The sequence below is a fragment of the Schistocerca americana genome, chromosome 5 (genome assembly GCF_021461395.2).
Source record: "Schistocerca americana isolate TAMUIC-IGC-003095 chromosome 5, iqSchAmer2.1, whole genome shotgun sequence".
In the NCBI taxonomy this organism is placed as follows: domain Eukaryota; kingdom Metazoa; phylum Arthropoda; class Insecta; order Orthoptera; family Acrididae; genus Schistocerca; species Schistocerca americana.
Genome location: NC_060123.1, coordinates 290,453,581 through 290,472,757, shown reverse-complemented (window position 1 = coordinate 290,472,757; position 19,177 = coordinate 290,453,581). Strand labels below are relative to the sequence as shown.

Below are 19,177 nucleotides of genomic sequence, written 5' to 3'. Positions count from 1 at the left end.
AAAATAAAGGAAATCAGAGCTCGTACGGAAAGATATAGGTGTTCACTACTCCCGCTCGCTATACGAGATTGGAATAACAGAGAATTGTGTAGTGGTTCGATGAACCCTCTGCCGGGCACTTAAATGTGATTTGCAGAGTATCCATGTAGATGTAGATGTAGATGTAGATACTCCAGAGCCGGAAAACGATCCCGAAAGTGCTGCTCCAGGACATAAACACTGTCCTACTTCGATGGGTCGAGCTCCGTGTTGCATAAATCACAACTTGTCGAAATCAGGGTCACTCTGGATAATGGCGATGAAATCATCTTCCAAAACCTTCACGTACCGTTCAGTAGTCATCGTCCTATCAAAGAATATCGCATGGTTCAAATGGCTCTAAACACTATGGGACTTAACATCTGAGGTCAACAGTCCCCTAGAACTTAGAACTACTTAAACCTAACTAACCTAAGGACACCACACACATCCATGCCCGAGGCAGGATTCGAACCTGCGACCGTAGCGGTCGCGGGGTTCCAGACTGAAGCGCCTAGAACCGGACGGCCACACCGGTCGGCGCGCACTACATAATCACCTGTCGAGGGTGAAGTGACTTCTCGATCGCGAAATGCGCATTCTGAGTCCCCGCGATGCGCGAATTTTGTTTATTGACGAACTCATCCAAACGTAAGTGGGCTTCGTCTCTAGACTAAAGCAAGCGCATGTGCATACTAATATTCCATCATGCCCCGCGGTCAACCGTGCAATTTGAAAATCGTAACGCAAACCGTTCAGATGTTATGACGATTTTATTTCATATACTTCAATAACTGCCATCCTTGGTGTATGTGTGTGTGCTTTTATCATTAAGGTTCAGACGCGTTTCCAGTTTCATTGCCTGGTGCTATAAGGTTCATACTTAACGAGTAGCTTAGAAGTTCACGGCATTTCTATTCACTACTCATGGCAGTAGTTCAGTTTTTACAACAGCAGAGGACTTGCAGATGCCGGATCTATTATTTGTAAAAGGTTAGAAAGCTATTCTGGCAGTTGCGCACATTGTTGCATGGTGATACGTACAGTTTGATAGAGTTGGTATTGGAGCAGAGCTGCGTAGCGACAAGGGCAGGAGTGGCAGCGGCTGCAGCCGGGGCGCTCACCTTGTAGACGAGGTCGGAGAAGCGCGCGCGCGGGTGCCAGCCGTAGCCCTTGCCGTCCGAGTCGGAGACGTCGTCAAGGAGGCCGGAGTCCAGGCGCCGTTCGGCGTCGCCGAGGCTGACGCTGTAGCGCACGCGGCACCGGTGGTCGAAGCCCGTCAGCCGGTTCAGGTACACCGACACGCGGTTCTCCGAGCCGCTGCCTCCGCCACCTGCCGCAACACCACACAGCAAGCGCGTTCACGCTGCAATCGATCCGGGAGGGGTGGGCGGTGCGCAAGACGTCTGTACGTGGCTGTCGCTCTAAAGCAAGCAAAACTGTTGGCATCCCACTTAGAAAGTGGATGAAATCACTGAGTTCCAATATAGTGGACGCAGAGATATTCAGGTCATAAATAGCATTCTGGAGAAATGTGTGGCAAGAGATTCACTGTGGTTTAACAACAAAATGTGTAAATACTGCAACACAATCGGTTTCGGTTCAAAAAAGAAAGCATATATGTGGTGTGCCGGAAGGTGTCGTCGTTGAGCGACGGTAGGAGGATACAAGATGACATGGACAAGATTTGTGATTGGTGTAAAGAATGGCAGCTAACTCTAAATATAGATAAATGTAAATTACTGCAGATGAATAGGAAAGGAAAAAGAATCCTGTAATGTTTGAATACTCTATTAATAGTGTAGCGCTTGACACAGTCACGTCGATTACATATTTCGGCGTAACACTGCAGAGCGATATGAAGTGGGACAAGCATATAATGGCGCTAGTGAAGAAGGCGGATAGTCGTCTTCGGTTCATTGGTGGAATTTTGGGAAGATGTGGTTCATCTGTAAAGAAGACCGCTTATAAAACACTAATACGACCTATTCTTGCGTACTGCTCGTGCGTTTGGGATCCCTATCAGGTCGGATAGAGGGAGGACATAGAAGCAATTCAGAGGCGGGCTGCTAGATTTGTTACCTGTAGGTTTGATCATCACGCGTGTGTTACGGAAATGCTTCAGGAACTCGGGTGGGAGTCTCTAAAGGAAAGGAGGCGTTCTATTCGTGAATCGCTACTGAGGATATTTACAGAACCAGCATTTGAGGCTGACTGCAGTACAATTTTACTGCCGCCAACTTACATTTCGCGGAAAGACCTCAAAGATAAGATAAGAGAGATTACGGTTCGTACAGAGGCATATAGGCAGTCATTTTCCCTCGTTCTCTTTGGGAGTGGAACAGGGAGAGAAGATGCTAGTTGTGGTACGAAGTACCCTCTGCCAAGCACCGTATGGTGGATTGCGGAGTATATATGTAGATGTAGATGCAGATGTAGAAGCAATGATTAATAGACATTCGTGCGACTGTAAAAAGATCTATGCCGGAAGGTGCGACAACTACCACCAGCATACCTTAACAAAAAATCTTTCCGAGAAGCTGAGAAAATTCTGGTCTTACGTAAAATCGTTAAGCGGGTTGAGAGCTTCTATCCAGTCACACGGTGATCAGTCTGGTGTGGCAATAGAAGACAGAAAGAGGAAAACTGAAGTTTTAAATATCGCGTTTAAGAAAGCGTTCCCGCAGGAGTATCGTACAAATACTTTGGTGCCCAAAACTGTCAACACATGTATGTCCGATCGTGTTCTGCGCAGAAGATGGTATTTCGGCCAACGGAAAACTACGTTAACGATGACGTCAGGAAAAATATCAAACGGAGTAGTGTTTGTCGGGCAGCCCCCCATCCACAATCGCTGTGTTCACAGTCACAGACGGTGCAGTATGGCACAGAGCAGATACCTACCATACTCTCTGAGGTGGAGAGCCATAGGAAGAATGTAAGCAGGACAGTTGCAAACAGATGTGGATCGATGACATAACGTGCACCGTTCTGTTGCTTCTCGGATGTGGCAACGGTTTCTATAGACCGAAACTGTATCACGGAGCCCACGCAGGGCTAATGACGTGTGATATCAAAACAAAGGACCATTATCTGGCTGTAAAGACACGACGGTACCGTCTTCGTACTGCGTAGCAAGTGGAATCGGACCTCGCAGCATCCACTGGACGTTTGTAGATGTAGTGAAGGCATCGACAGAGCAGCCTTTATTGTAGGAGACCTGCTGTATGTGTGCCTCTGACACGTCTTCACAGAGCTAACGTAGAGTCGTCAACATGACACCTGGACAGTCCAGGAGTTCGCCAATGTTCTTTTCGTAGATGAGTCCCGATTTGGTCTGGAAGGGTGATTCTCGACGAATTCACATCTGAAGGGAATGTGGAACACGATTTCGAGACCCGAACATTGTGAAAAGAGACCGATATGGAGGAGGATCGCTATTGATATGGGCAGGTATTATTCTGGCCATTCTAACACCTATTCATGAAACTGTAGGGATACATCTGAAAGGTTTACTGCTCACAGGCACCGTGACAGGCTCTTGGGATCTCATGCGCGGTTGCTGCGACGTGCTGTGGGCTCAGAATTCATATTGATGGACGATAATGCTCGACCTCATAGGCCAAGAGTGGATGATATTTGCTTGGAAATGGAAGATGCTGCACGCATGCCGTAGCCTGCTCGCTTTCCCGATTTCAATCCCATTGAGGATGACTGGGTTGCACTAGGGAGAGGGGTTGTAGCTCGTCAAAATTCACTAACCACTCGCCTAGACTTGTAAGGAGCTCTGCAGGAAGAATAGTCGTTATTGCCTCAACATGACAATGATGTCGTCATTCACAGCGTGCGCCATCGCTGTCAGGACTGTATTGCTGCTAGAGGTGATCAGACCTCATAGTGAGTACATTAGCCAGTTGTCGGCATGTGTGTGCACATCTGTTGTGTTGGGAAAAACGAAGAACATTTTCGTCTGCTGTTCCGCATGTAGCAGTTCTTTATATTCTGTATTATTTAATTGTTTTTACTATTTTGCTATTATGTCTTTTTAGGTTTCGTGGCAAAATAAACGCAACCTTGCTAAATTTCCATTTGTTTCTTTAATTTTAGACACCAGTGTGTATTGTTGTTTGAATATCGCTCGGACTCCCATAAGGAGGACAAACATTCATGTTAGAAAAAAAGAAAAAAGAAAATAAAATAAAAAAGAAGAGAGGAGACCTTGAATGACTAGAGATAGGACAGTCATGTTCACAGGACATGTATATTAGTATGTTCTCCAGAAATAATAAGCATCTGAACCATGTTGGCCCGCGGGTTCAAGGTCAACATCGATATCACTGCGCACTCCACTTACCGGTAAAATGAGCCTGCGGCTCTCGTTGTCGCTATAAAGCGAAGGTAATGGATCAGTGTGACTTGAACAAACGTGCAGGATGCCTCGAAATCATATGCGCGAACCGTATCTTCAGATCACTGAGTTTGAAAGAGGGTGCATTATCGGCGTGAGAAAACGTGATGCATCCACCCGGAAAATTGCTGCTCGTCTTCATAACAGTCCACGAAAGGCCGCAAAACATGGCGAGATGGGTCAGGTCGGGCCATTAAGACCATCCTTGTAGAAGATCGACACGTCATCCGAATGGCTTTGCAGGACAGATCTGCATCCTCGTCGGCAATGGCGCAACAGCGGAACAGTGTAACACATCGTATACTATCAGGGGTGACAGTCCATCGCCGTTTACTACGACATGGGTTACGTGCGCGTCGTCCACTTCTCCGCCTAGCTTTGACGAATGTGCAGAAGCAATGGTGTATGGAACAACGTCACTGGGACGGGAACGGCATCAGAGTTTTCAGATGGATCCAAGAATGGCAACAAACAGAGTTTTCGGACGAATCCACTTACTGTTTGTTTGAAAATGACGGCTGCATTTTGATTCGCTGCAGACAAGGGGAGCGGCATCACAGTGACTGCATTCGCACAAGACATACAGCGCCAACTCAAGGCCTTTTAGTGTGGGGTGCTATTGGGTGCTACAAAAAAATCATCCAGTACACGGTGACTAGTGTGACCTATGTGTATGACATCCTGTGTACCGTAGCCATACTCCAGACGCCATTTTTCAGCAAGACAATGCACGACCACATGTTGCTGCACGAACTCGTGCCTCCTTGGTATCTTCTTGTCCTCACTGGACGTCAACATTTTGGCACGGCCCTTCAGCTCTCCAGGCTTGTGTGGAATTTTGTGAAATGACGGGGGCAATGCTGTGACCCAATGTCAACCAACTTTGGAAACGTCAATGCAGCATGGATGGACATATCTCTGGAAACCATTCGCTGCATATACGCGTAGATACCCTATCGCACGGAACAAGTTATCAGGGCCCCGGGCGGACCCTGTGCCTAATAGGCAAAAGAACACATGCCGAACCGAGGTCACTGATGCTAATCATTTCTGCAGAACCTACTAATGTAGATATCCTACCTCTAGTCGTTCAAAGAGTTCTGTTTTTTCTCAAGATGAGTGTAGAAACAGGTGTTCCTGGCGTATAAAAGTAACTGAAAGAGTTGTAAATAAATAAGCCACCAGATTCGAATGGAATTCCAATCCGATTTTGCAAAGAGTATTCTACGACATTGTCGCCTTATTTAGCTTCCATTTATCGCTAATCTCTCACCAGGGCAAACTCACAAGCGACTGGAAAAAAAGCGCAGGTGACTCCTTTATGTAAAAGCGTACAGAAACGTACCTGAAAATTACACATCAGTTTCCATAACATCGGTTTGGTGCTGAAACTCTGTACATATTCTCAGTTCGAATGTAATCAATTTTCTTGAGACAGACAAACTTACGTCCACAATTCCGCACGCATTTAGGAAGCAAACATGTGATTGTATCGATTCTCCACACAGGGGATTCAGCTGTTCCTACGGATGTAATTTTATGCGGTTATTAGTTCTACACAAAAATTTGAACAGGACCTTTTTGTAGAAAATTTAATGCACTTAAGTTTTATATTGGGATACGTTTTCACTGAAGGTCACGATTTCCGAGGTATTCAAGAAATACGTATAAAAGTTACCTTAAAACGCTCCTCGCCCCTCCCGTCTTCCTCTCTCATCCCAACAGTCAAGATTTCTGGTATGTTGTTCATGGTACTCCGTGCTACTACTGTAAGAAAATTTCTGCCCGCACCCCCTATTCGTGGCATTCTATCAATTTTAGTCTCTGTTGATTGGGATATTGCGCCACAAGAATGGTTGGATATTCCGTTAACAGTGCTAATGTAAACGTGCCCGTGAGGGCAATGAAAGAAAAACCATCATTTTAAACGTTACAATAAAACTTCATAGGTTGACAAGTCTTGTAGTAGAACAGTAGACAACTTGCAGTGATAACGGTTCAGCATTGAATACAGACCTGATAGTCGTTTAAGAATTCCTTTCAGAGGCGATAAATCCTAATTACGTGAATTTCAAATCTTTCACATAAGTTACTAGAACCCTGAACACCTGATATATTCTTTGTACTTACAGATCCCGACTCCAAGCTTGCGTTATGCATTCTTTGTTTGGTAGATATTTACTCGACATTTATTCAACACTGCTTTTCGTCGGCCGAACTCAGAAGGATGGAGACGGACTTAAGAAGCCTATCGAAGTTGGTGGAGAGAAATTTCTGCACCGAAACCCCAAACGGGGGCCTTTAGATCGAACTGCGACCTGAAATAGTTGTGGAAGGATGAGGGAAGTCATAACCCACCCTGCTGCACACAGGCTGATATATGGCTGAGCCCCTCACCGACAACAGACAGACTCTCTCGGAACAGGGCAGTCTTCACTTGCAATGGAAGAAGCATATTTCATCATAACGTCCCTCGCAGTGCCGAGGGAATCAGCAAGATGTCTCTTCGAAACTATCAATAATGGATCGGTTTCTTTTTTTCTACAGCGTCGCTCTCAGACGTCCGACCCGTCAGCCGGAAGACTCAACGGAGGAGCAACACCTCTGAAGATGTCCAGAGCAGTTTTGGACGAAACGTTAGGAACAGAAGGATTTCGTGGACCACGACATTATATCCCGAAAACTTTTCCAGCAGCAGTAATGGAGAATATTGTGCATTGTGTGGGAGACAAAAAGCTAACAGCTGTAAAAAATTACTATAGTTCCTAATCTACACACACCAAAAAAAGTTTTCCATCACACTGGGTCCAAGAACTCCTAAAGACAGACGTTGACTGTGGATATTGTATCACAGACACAGACCCTTTGACTGTTCAAAGATGTCACTAAATCCGCCCAAAGATGTAAACAACCACGCATGAGCAGCGCCTATTAGACGGAGGGGGTCCACCGGCCGATCAGTTCCAGCCTTTCCACCCGGTAGGAGGTACATGGTTCGCGTTGTCTGTAGTTCAACCGTGCCTAGACCGTCGATACCGCGGTTCGATCGCGCCCGCATTGTTACTTTGGACCAGGAAGGGCTCTCAACAAGGCGTCTCGGAGTGAAACAAAGCGAAGTTGTTCGGACATGGAGGAAATACAGAGAGACAGGAAATGTCAATGACATGCCTCGCTCAGGCCGCGCAGGGGCTATTACTGCAATGGATGACCGCCACCTACGGATTATGGCTGGGAGGAAACCTGCAGCAACGCCACGATGTTGAATAAAGCTTTCGTGCAGCCACAGGACGTCGTGTTACGACTCAAACTGTGCGCAATAGGCTGCATGTTGCGCAACTTCACTCTCGACTTCCGTGACGAGGTCCATCTTTGCAACCACGACACCATGCACCATGAACGCTATCGAACCTGCCTCGGATAGATTGAAAAGGGCTGTTTATGGACGACGTAAACCACCAACAACTCTGAGGGATCTACGTGGAATCGCCATTGACGTGTGGGACAATCTGGACCAACAGTGCCTTGATGAAACGAATACGGGCATGCATCAATTCTAGAGGACGCGCTACTGGGTACTAAAGGTAGATGTGTGAACAGCAATCTGTACCACCACCTCTGAAGGTCTCGCTATATGGTGGTGCAACATGCAATGTGTAATTTTCTTGAGCAATAAAAAGGGCGGAAACGATGTTTACGTTGATCTCCATTCCGATTTTCTGTATTGGTACAGGAACTCTCGGAACAGAGGTGATGAAAAGCTTGTTTTGATGTGTGTATTTCAGTTCGTTATAGAGTGTGTTGGTGAAAGGAGCAAAACGAATTGCCAGACAATTGTAGTGGTAGCCATAGTTAGGTGTAACGTATTCTTCATTAATGTTGGAAGAAGATATAGTGATGGAATGGAGTAGTGCTTCAGCTTTATTAATGTATAATTATTAGCCAATGTGTAGGGAAACAACTGACTATGTATACTAATAATCTGAGCATTAATGATTGCAGCCTGTGTTCGAGTTACACGTAAAGAATTACAATGTGATAAAAAAAAGTCTGGCACCACAGGCAGATGCAACAGTTATTGTCTTGTGCAGTGTCCAATGGAAACACCATCCTGTAGCAGCTGACAATCGCTAATGTTTGTCTCTCATTTTTTCGCTGCATGATATAGCGTAAAAAACAGTTAGTGTAAAACGTCAATTAACATTAGATTGAAAATCACTTCCTTAGTTATTGTGCCGTTACGTTAGGTGTCATAACTGGAACTTTTCTTTACTAATAACATAAATTGGGCAGCACTGTTTACATAACACACATTATCACGCAAATTACGTTGGAGTTTCATTTCCTTATAATGTTGTTCACATTTCGATGCGCACAGAAATAATCGAGCTCTTGATCTTATAATTTTTTTCTTTTCTTTTTTTAAGATCGGGAATATTGTTGCTGTACGACTAAATTTCTCAGACAGCATACACTTCAATATCCAATGATCTCCCTTTGTTCAGAGATATTGTGATACCATTTTCGACGAGGCTACCTTCCTAAGGACGCGTCCGCGGCAACCAATATCGCTACACACTACCTAATTGGGCTTATCCGTGGGCGTCATCGACATTCATATCAATACAAACAACTCTGGCGGACAGGCTTTGGATCAATGAGTGTACCTTTTCCATGCAGTTGCTCTGAGATACTAAACATTTGCACCTCACGATCATACATTTCACGCAAGTTTGACGTTGGTTGCAATCTGTGTTGATGGTGTTGCAATTTTAATGGCCATCTGTATGTATGTATGTACATGGTACATATTTTTTTTCTTTAGCTTTCTTTCCTTTTGCATTGTCTGTTTCCAATAGATCAAAAGCACATCGCTGAATTTGTGATGTGATGTTCTCTTCTGAAGACTCAACGATATATTTTACATAAGTAGTGTATGACCTTCAAATCATCTGTCTACTAATATTATCTTACCGTTTGCCTGACATGTTTGCTGTGTTGTGTTGGTGTACTAGAAACAAACTGCCCGGGCTAACAGACCGACAACCATAAACTGAGAGGTCTGATGATACATTTCCGCATATCTGCTTGTGTTTATAGGGTGTTACCTCACGTGAAAAAGTCTGTTGTTACGTTACGTACAATGTGAAAGTACGACTGTCTCTCATCCAGAACACAGTATGATTCAAACCAAAAATACAACTGGGAAATATTACTAACTGTCGAATTATTAAAAAATGGAAGCATGACTACACAGGTTGTCACACATCTTCTACGTTAGCAGAAAAGTCATACGTCTGAAGTTTAGAAATGAGCAAAAACAGTATCTAGAAAGTTAACTGTAGAGATTGTAAAGATTAAAAAAACGAATGTCTTCCCAAAGCAGTACGTAAATGGTATGTGTGAATATTTAACACCCGGATTAAAATAATTACAAAAAATTTTTATGAGGAACATTATAGTGATTGAACAGGATCAGAAGTTTCCTGCAGTATTGGCGAAGAGAGGAACATGTCGAACTCATTTGCTCGACAAGATAATACGTATGCTAAGGGAGGAAGAAAAACTTCCACCGTACTTGAGAAACTGTGGAGAGTAATAACAGCAGGGAAAGACAGAGAGTGGAAAATATCCAGCAAATAACAACGGCGATCGGTGCAAGTACTAATACGAAACGAAAAGATTGACACAGGAGTGGAATTCGTGGCGTGGTGCATCCGACAATCAGTAGACAATTGACTCAAAAGTAAAGAGGCAAAGAAAGCAAAGACAAATTACAGGCATTATAATTATACTACAATAAATCAGACCTACATCTATATCTATTCTCTGTACGCCACAGGAAGCGCATGCTGCATAGGAATCTCACTGTGTCACTTACTAGCGCTTCTTACTGTTCAGTATGAAGCACAGAAGAATGATTTCTTAACTATAGGTATGCGTGCTGTGGTTAGTCTCATCTTTCCTACATTGCCCCTACGTAAATGATACCTAGAATGGTTGTTATATGGTCCTAGATTCTTCACTTAGCACTAGTTTTTTCCCACTCTAATGTAAGAAATCACGTGTATTGCCGAGGCTTGACTGGTCTTCATTGTGTTGAAAGGGCTATGTAGCATCTTAAAGAACCATTAGTTTTTTTGCAGTCAAGCTGCTAGACAGCGGTAGCTCTTCGTTTAGTACAATAAATAAATAAATGAAAGGCATGGTTTCACGTTTACTCACGAATGACGAAATTTTGCGAGAATTGGAGCATATTTTTCTTGGCAAGGAAAGTGAAGACCACGATATCGACGAGTAAGATGAAGATCTTGAATTTTTGCTAGAAGAACAGGGCCAAACTTCAGGTGGGTATTACTCGCTTTGATTTCGTAAACCTTTTGTTGAATAGTTGCGTTCTTTCCTTATTTTTCTCCATTTTCTGAACCATGAAACACGTGTTTTGTTTGTTAGGCCTTCAGGAAAGGCAGCAAGAAAAACGCTGCAGAACAGTGCAGCAAGTACAAAATCGCCATGGGCAAAGACCCTTGTTTCAAAGTATATGACACACAAAAATTGTCCCATGAGATAAAAATCTGTAACAGCTTATTCTTATGGATGTTAGGTTGTAAGTTTGCAGTCATTTTAAGTAAAATAGAGGACTAGAGCCGTAAATAAGAACTACTTTCACTTTAGAAAACTTACATATTTTTTGCAAAACTAACACAAAGAAAGAAAACTTAACATTCAGAGAAGCTGGAAATATGTAATCCAAAATAAGAAGTTTCAGGCTTCCATAAAAGAGTAGTATTACGTGAATTGTATCAAAATTTTATTGGCAATGAATGTGCCGATGACGATATGGATGATTGAGGTGAAGATTCTGAATTTCTGCAAGATGAACATCGTCAAACTTCAAGTAAGGTAATGAAAATATACTGAAAAAGCATGAAAATGACCAACTTCCTAAGAAGCGGCAAGGTATTACGTGAATTGTAGCAACGTTTTCTTGGCAATGAATGTGAGGATAACGTTATCGATGATTTACGTGAAGATTCAGAATTTCTGCAAGAAGAACTTCGTCAAACTTCAAGTGAGGTACTGAAAAATAAATTGAAAAAGCATAAAAATGGTCAACTTCCTAAGAAACGGCAAGGTTTACTTGGCTGGCAAGCAGAATATTAAAGCTCGTTCTTGAAACTTTGTGCACAGGCTTTCAGAGAATAGCTCGTGTCTAACTTCACGTGGTTGTAAGCTTAAGACATTTCGGATCCCTTTGTCGCTCTACCATGTATTCGAAGAAACGTGAGACTTTTCGTCGTGTCCTGCTTTGCACACGTTTTATAGTCACTGTTAGTCCTTTGTGGTACGGTTCACACACGTGAGTAACATTCTAGGAATGGTCCCGTGGACGTTTTGTAAATAATCTTCTTTGTAGGCTGGGCTGAGTGCATTTCCCTCTTAAGTATTCACTGAACAGAAGTCTAACGTATTGTATGTCCAAGAGGCAACTTATGAGATGTTTCCATGTTATATCCTACGAGACTTACTTCTGAATATTTGTGTTAGTTGGCTGATCCCAGTTGTGAAACACTGATATTGTACCATAGGCTACTATGTTTTTAGTTATTCTAAAGTGGACAATTGTACATTTCTTAACTCTCAGAGCAAATTATCAATGTTTGAACATCAATATCTGACTGAACATTTGTGCTACGACTTATAACTGTGCTTCTTTATAGATAACTACATCATCAACGAAAAGTCTGAAGTTTCTACTAATATTCTTGACAAGGTTATTCGGTTAGTTCAAAATTAATTCACTGACTACGAACACCTAGACATTAGCAATACTGGATGTAGATTCACCACCCAATAGTGATATATATAAGTTTGTGCCGTACCGGGACTGGAAATCGGATTTCCCGCTTATCACGAGCGGTAGCCTTAACCTCTTCGTTTGGCCGTGCACGCTCCCTGGACCGGTCCGGTCCAGACGTTCACATGTCACACTATCTACATCCTTATACTGCAGTCCACTAAATTCGTCACCTAAGCCTCGCAACATTACTCAGATTTCAGAAACAGTGAGAATCAGAGAACGAGGCGTCGAGAGATTTATCATCATTTGTCCTTCTCTTGTAATACTTACGAGGGAAACTCCCTGTCACAAGCCCCGCCCCCCCCTCCCCCTCAGATTTAATGGTAAGTGGGCCCAGTGGATAATCTGTCAAAAGCTGAACACAGATCAAGCGTGAAAACAGGTGGAATGTGTACTGAAATCTGAAAAATAAATAAATAAATAAAAAGAGTGAAAGAACGGCCAAGGACAAGAAGCGCGACATAAATCAACCAGGAGATGCAAGGGCGTAGTGGTCAAGTAGTCACTGTCCTCTGCAATGGACGGGCCGTGTCCAAACCTACCTCGTGTCAATTTTGATTTCTTTTTTTCTTTCGCAGCTCACTGTGTTCGAATTTGTGTCTGTGTCGGGGTGTAGCGTCCGTTTCGAACAGCGAAGTGTAAGCAAGGGACCAATAATGACTGTTGATCCTGCACAACTACTCTGTTAGCAGCTGAAAGGAAGTGGCTTTCGAATGGGAACCACAAACGTTTGCTGACAAGGCGACAAGTCATCCGAGTCCTCCACCAGAAAACACGCCTGGTGTGTCATACACGGCATTAGTGACAGTACGTGTGTCATATGATATGAATCTCTTACTGATACACCTAAATCGTACTCCTGATGAGTCAGTGAGATATTCCACCTCGCCTGATTTAGGTGTTCGAATGAATGTGAATGTGATCACTCCCAAGGAAATGATGAAAACGTAAATAGTTTGTCATGTAAGCTGCAGTAAATGCCGGCAACAAATTTACAATCACACAGTTTCTCTGTGCTCTGACATAACATATGTTTCTAACGTCTTTGAAGTTTCGTTCCGTTTTAGAAGTTTTATCTGTTGAATTCCTTTGTTGTAACAAAGTTCACACCTATTTCTTAGTTGTTTTCATTTCTGTGAGTCGTCTATGTGGTACCTTGTCTGCTCTCACTATTCGTCAGGTTTACTTGTGACGGTAACGTGTTCTTAAAAATGGTTCTAATGGCTCTGAGCACCATGGGAGTTAACTTCTGAGGTCATCAATCCCCTAGAACTTAGAGCTACTGAATCCTAACTAACCTAAGGACATCACACACAACCATGCCCGAGGCAGAATGCGAACCTGCGACCGTAGCGGTCACGCGGTTCCAGACTGTAGCGCCTCGAACCGGTCGGCCACTAACGTGTTCTTACCACGTGACTCATATTCTATAACCAATGTATAGTATAACAACCGCCAAGACTATAGAATAAGAACAAACATTTCAGTGACCGGACGGACAGCTCATAATGTTGTGGAAAAAAAAAAAAAATAAGAACAAGTGGCACGAGGAAGTTTTGAACACGGCTCCTCCGCTTGGCAGTCCAACAACGTGACCACTTGGTGGTGTAACTATGCTCAGTATTGCACTTGCTAAGCTCGGACCGTTCACCTTTCCTATTTTGCTTTTTTTCACTGTTCAGTACACCTTCTTCCTGTGTTTATGTTTGATCTGTGTTCAGTTTTTGATTGGTTATTCATCGGGACATCTTACCACTAAATCTGAGGGGGGGTGCGACGGGGGATTTCCCTTGTTAGATGCATGTCTGAAAGAACAGACACTACTGACGATGCACAGCTGAACGAAATACTTAGAAATTAATTCACGGATTGCGAATTTCTTGACCTCATCTGTGTTAGGTATTAATGGGCGAAGAATTTACTGGACTGCAATATAAAGATGTAGACAGTGTGATATCTGGATATTTGGGGCGGTCCTGGGAGTGTGCACTGATAGCGGAAGTGGTTAAGGCGACCGCTCATGATAAGTAGGAAATCCAGGTTTTCAACAAATTTTCAGCTACATCTACATGATTACTCTACAGTTCACAACTAAATGCCCAGCCCAGGGTTTATTGAAACTCTTGTAAGCTACTTCCTACCGTTCCACTCTCGAAGAGCGCGCGGGAAAATGAACACGTAAATCTTCCTATGTGAGCTCCGATTTCTCTTATTTTATTACGATGATCATTTCTCCATATGTCGGTGGGCCCCAAAAATATATGTTCACACTCTGAGGAGAAACCTGCTGATAGAAATTTCATGAGAAGTTCCTGCCAGAGTAAGAATGGAAATGCCGTGTGGCTAGGGCCTCCCGTCGAGTAGACTGCTCGCCTGGTGCTTCTTTCGAGATGACGCCACTTCGGCGACTTGCGTGTCAATGGGGATGAAATGATGACGATAAGGACAACACAACACCCCGTCCCTGAGCAAAGAAAATCTCCGACCCAGCCGGGAATCGAACCCGAGCCGCTAGGCATGACATTCGGTCTCGCTGGCCACTCAGCTACCAGGAGCGGACCCTGCAACAGCAAAGAACGCCTTTGTTTTAATGACTGCCACGCCAATTCGTGCATCATATCCGTGACACTTTCTCGCCCATTTCTCTATAATACAAAATGACCTGCCTTCCTCAGAACTTTTTCCTTGTTCTCCGTCAGTCCTACCTGATGCGAATCCCACACTGCGCAGCAATACTCCAAAAGAAAGTGGACAAGCGTAGTGTAACCAGTCTCTTTAGTAAACCTGTTACATCTCCTGAGCGTTCTTCCAGCAAATCGCAGTCTTTGGTTTGATTTATTTGCTAAGTATTTAGCTGAATATACAGCCTTTAGATTTGTGTGTTTTATCGCGGAAGTGAAATTTAATGGATTCTTTTTTGTTTTCATGTGAATGACTTCACGCTTTTCGTGATTTGGAGTCAACTGCCACTTTTTGCACTATACAGACGTATTGTCTAAATCATTTAGCGTTCGTTTTGATCGTCTGTTGATAGCAGTATCTGCAAACAATCTAACACCACTGCTCAAATTACCTCCTAAATTGTTTATGTAAATGTAAATGTCGTGTGACTAGGGCCTCCCGTCGGGTAGACCGTTCGCCGGGTGCAAGTCTTTCGATTTGACGCCACTTCGCGACTTGCGTGTCGATGGGGATGAAATGATGATGATTAGGACTACACAACATCCTGTCCGTGAGCGGAGAAAATCTCCGACCCAACCGGGAAGCGAACCCGGGCCCTTAGGATTGACATTCTGTCGCGCTGACCACTCAGCTACCGGGGGCGAACATCGTTTATGTACATCAGGCGCAACAGAGGGCCTATAACACCACCTTGGGTAACGCCAGAAATCGCTTCCGTTTTACTCGATGACTTTCCGTTAACTGCTACAAACTGCGATCTTTCTGACTGGATATCACGAATCCAGTCCCACTAATGAGGCGACATTCCATAGGTCCGCAGTTTAATAAGAAGGTGCTTGTGAAGGGCGTCAAAAACCTTCTGGAAATCTAAAAATATGGACTCAATTTAACGTCCCCTGTCGATAGCACTCATTACTTCGTGAGAATAAGGAGCTAGTTGCATTTCACAAGAACGGTGTTTTCTGAATCCGTGATGGCTATTTGTCAATAAATCGTTTTCTTCGAGGTGATTCATAACATTCGAGCAGAGTATATGTTTCAAAGTTCTACTGAAAATCGGAGTTAGTGATATGGGTCTGTAATTCAGCAAATTACTTCTATTTCCTTTCTTGAGTCGGCGTGACTGCGCAATTTTTCAGTCTCTGGCTATAGATTTTTCTAGGACCTATCGTATCACCATGCTCTGAAAGGAACCTCTCTGGTATACAGTCTGGACCGGAGGCCTTGTCTTTCTTAAGTGGTTTAAACTATTTCGCTACACGAAGGATGCCTGCATCCAAGTTACTCATATTAGCAGTTGTTCTTAATTATATTTCTGAAATATTTACTACGGCTTCCTTCGTGAATGAACTTCGGAAAACAGTGTTTAGTAACTCTGATTTAGTGCCGCTGTCACAATAACATCGCCATTGTTATCGCACAGTGAGGGTACTGACTGCACCTTGCCCCTGGTGTATTTGTATACGACTTTGTAATTAATAGGAGTGAAAGGGAAGCGTTATCTATGGGATGAGAGTAGGGTCACAATGAAACACACAGAAGCAATTTATAAGGACGTTTATTGAACAATATTGGTCGAGCTACGCACAAAATTTCGTAAGGAAGTGCCTATTTTCAGTAGTAGTCAATGTAAGTGTCATAAAGAGTGCTTTCAGGCTCCTCTAGAAAAGAATCTCCAGTTAGGCGATCCTCGTAATCTGTGGAGGCGTGATGGTGGCGAGCTATGGCGTCAGAATCCACCTGGAGACGGCTTGATCGCTTCCTATTGGCTAAGGGATGCCAACCCTTACAATGTAGCGAGGATTCTCGTTGACGCTGGTAGCTTGAAAGGTTTCAGACGACAACTCAATTGTTTCTGCTGGAGAGAGTCGGGTGGAGGCTATAACCGAGTGCAGGTGTGTAAATAACGTCACTGTCGATGTGGTTACATATGTTTAATTATTTCCTACATCAAGAGGGTGCATTGGATGAGTTGTACGTGGGGCATCGTCAAGATTGGATGCGTATGTGATGTGTGAAGCCAATTATGGCCTCGAATTTAAAGTTTCATTAATAGCACCTGTGGTAGTGCACCTAACTTGGTTCACGGCGCAGAACAGGTATGATGACGTGCTATGAACCATTATTTGCTTTTTTGTGTCCGCAATGTAGACATATGACAGACTGGGTAATCATTTTATGCGACCATGTGGTGGTAGAACGCAATGGCGGGAATTAATGTGCGGAAAAGAACACATGGTGGCTCTACAATTTTATTGAAGAGCTCTTTACTGAGAAGCAGATCGTCATTTTCCTATAATCATAACAGTTACAGCACTGATCCATATATGAATCGATAGCGGAGCAGTATCCTCTGCAGGACAGGGGACATCATCGTCCTCAGAAGACGTTAGTTGAGAGAAAGAAACACTGTTAGATGTAGCTGATTTTGTACATTTCCAACCACAGATCTCACGTGTAGAATTAGTCTGCTGAAACCACATGATGGGGGAGGTCTTTTGAAGTGACAGAACTATTGTGATCCATTTTTAGAGGTTTCTTTACAGTGGCTGTATGCCATGGAGGAGCCCACGTTTACGAACTGTTTACTAGGTACATATGTTCTTCTAAGATTTAGTTACAGTCAACCTATTTATAGAGTCTCATTGACAACGGAGACTAATAATTAATGACACCAATTTAATCTGAGAGCCCACATTGTCTTTGTAAAAACATTTGATTACTTGAACAGAAATAAGCGCTGACAACGCATTAATCATATTACCCGAAACTGGAAGGCATAAATACAAGAAGGTGTTAATGTATCAATAGCTTTTTTTAAAATACTTTGTACAGACAGCGGTTTAATAATAGACAGTGCCTTAACACTAAAACAGCTGCGCGGAGTGGCCGCGCAGTTAGAGGCGCCATGTCACAGACTGCGCGGCCCCTCCCGCCTGAGGTTCGAGTCATCCCTCTGGCGTAGGTGTGTGTGTTGTTGTTAGCATAAGTTAGTTTAAGTAAGTTTGAGTAGTGTGTAAGTCTAGGGACCGATCACCTAAGCAGTTTGGTCCCTTAGAAATTCACACACATTTCAACATTTGAACAATGAAACATTACTGGGGCGCCACCATGAAGACAGAAGTCAAGTGACACTATGTCCTGTGTGAAGGCCTTTTACCTTATGCTTTAAACATGTAAGAAAATAAATTTTTTAACAAGTGAACTAGTGTTTAGCAGGTAATAGTGATGAATAAACACTTGCTCAGGTTGTATATCGAAAAGAAATTCGGAAGTCGTGCTAAATGTTTCAAAGATACAGTTTAGAAGACTACGCGAACCCATCAAACAAGATACAATGTAAAATTTATATCTCTGATGCACGGTTATTACCGATTACGTCAATCAGCAATTAACAGTTAAGAATGACGCTACTTTCCTTTATCTGTTGCCCTGGACAAGGAACTTTGTTTCCTTTTAAGTTCAGTCTCATCGAAACCTTCTCCACGAAGTGTGTTTCTAGACGATCTAGCGTGTTGCAACGTCGCCACAGAAAAGTGCTACAGCGTTTCACATACGCCAGACAAATTGGTCGCATCTGTCTCCCTGTTCTTCTGGCACACTCAACCGGACAAGGCGTTTTCCGCTAACGCATTTTCTCCATCAGAAAGAATCGTTTCCTTTTCTTTCATATACGTCATACCGTCATTTTTCTGCGGAGACAGCCTCCCATTATTGCCTGTAGAGTGACAAATTGTTTCATTAATCTTTATATTTTGCAACCGTTTCTACGAAAGAATCCCTGCAATATCGTGTGACAGGCGCTTGCTTTCTTCGGATCATATTAATTCCATTCGTTCTTCGTGCAGAAGTAACTATTAATATTCCTACAGCACTGTTCCCGATGATTAAGAAGTCCTTTAAACAAATTAGGTCCAAAATTAGAGCCTCAGCTTTTCTAGTTAAGTGTAGTATGGCGTGACAGCATCTTTAGATTTGGTAACTACATTTCCGGCCCTAGTTACTAATATTTTGAAAAACTGCTCTGTCGTTTTGTAAAGCACGCAGTTAATGGCTACTTTACCGCGTTTCCAAAATTAATGTGTATTTCAAATCATTGTCATCCGTTTCTTGAAATGTAAAAACAGACTTCCCATCATTGTTTTTATGTTTTCTCACAGACTGAATATCTCGTTTGTAGAGTTATTGATATTTTATTGATTTTGGCACCG

General features: G+C 43.2%; 1 protein-coding gene across 1 annotated transcript in view; it reads right to left on the bottom strand.

Moving 5' to 3' along the window:
• The window catches only part of LOC124616317, a 259,124-nt gene that overhangs the window by 10,177 nt on the left and 229,770 nt on the right, over positions 1 to 19,177 (bottom strand). Inside the window, exon 4 of the mRNA XM_047144623.1 lies at positions 1,143 to 1,342. Within this exon, the coding sequence (XP_047000579.1) occupies positions 1,143 to 1,342 (200 nt within the window). The remainder of the gene's footprint in view (positions 1 to 1,142; positions 1,343 to 19,177) is intronic.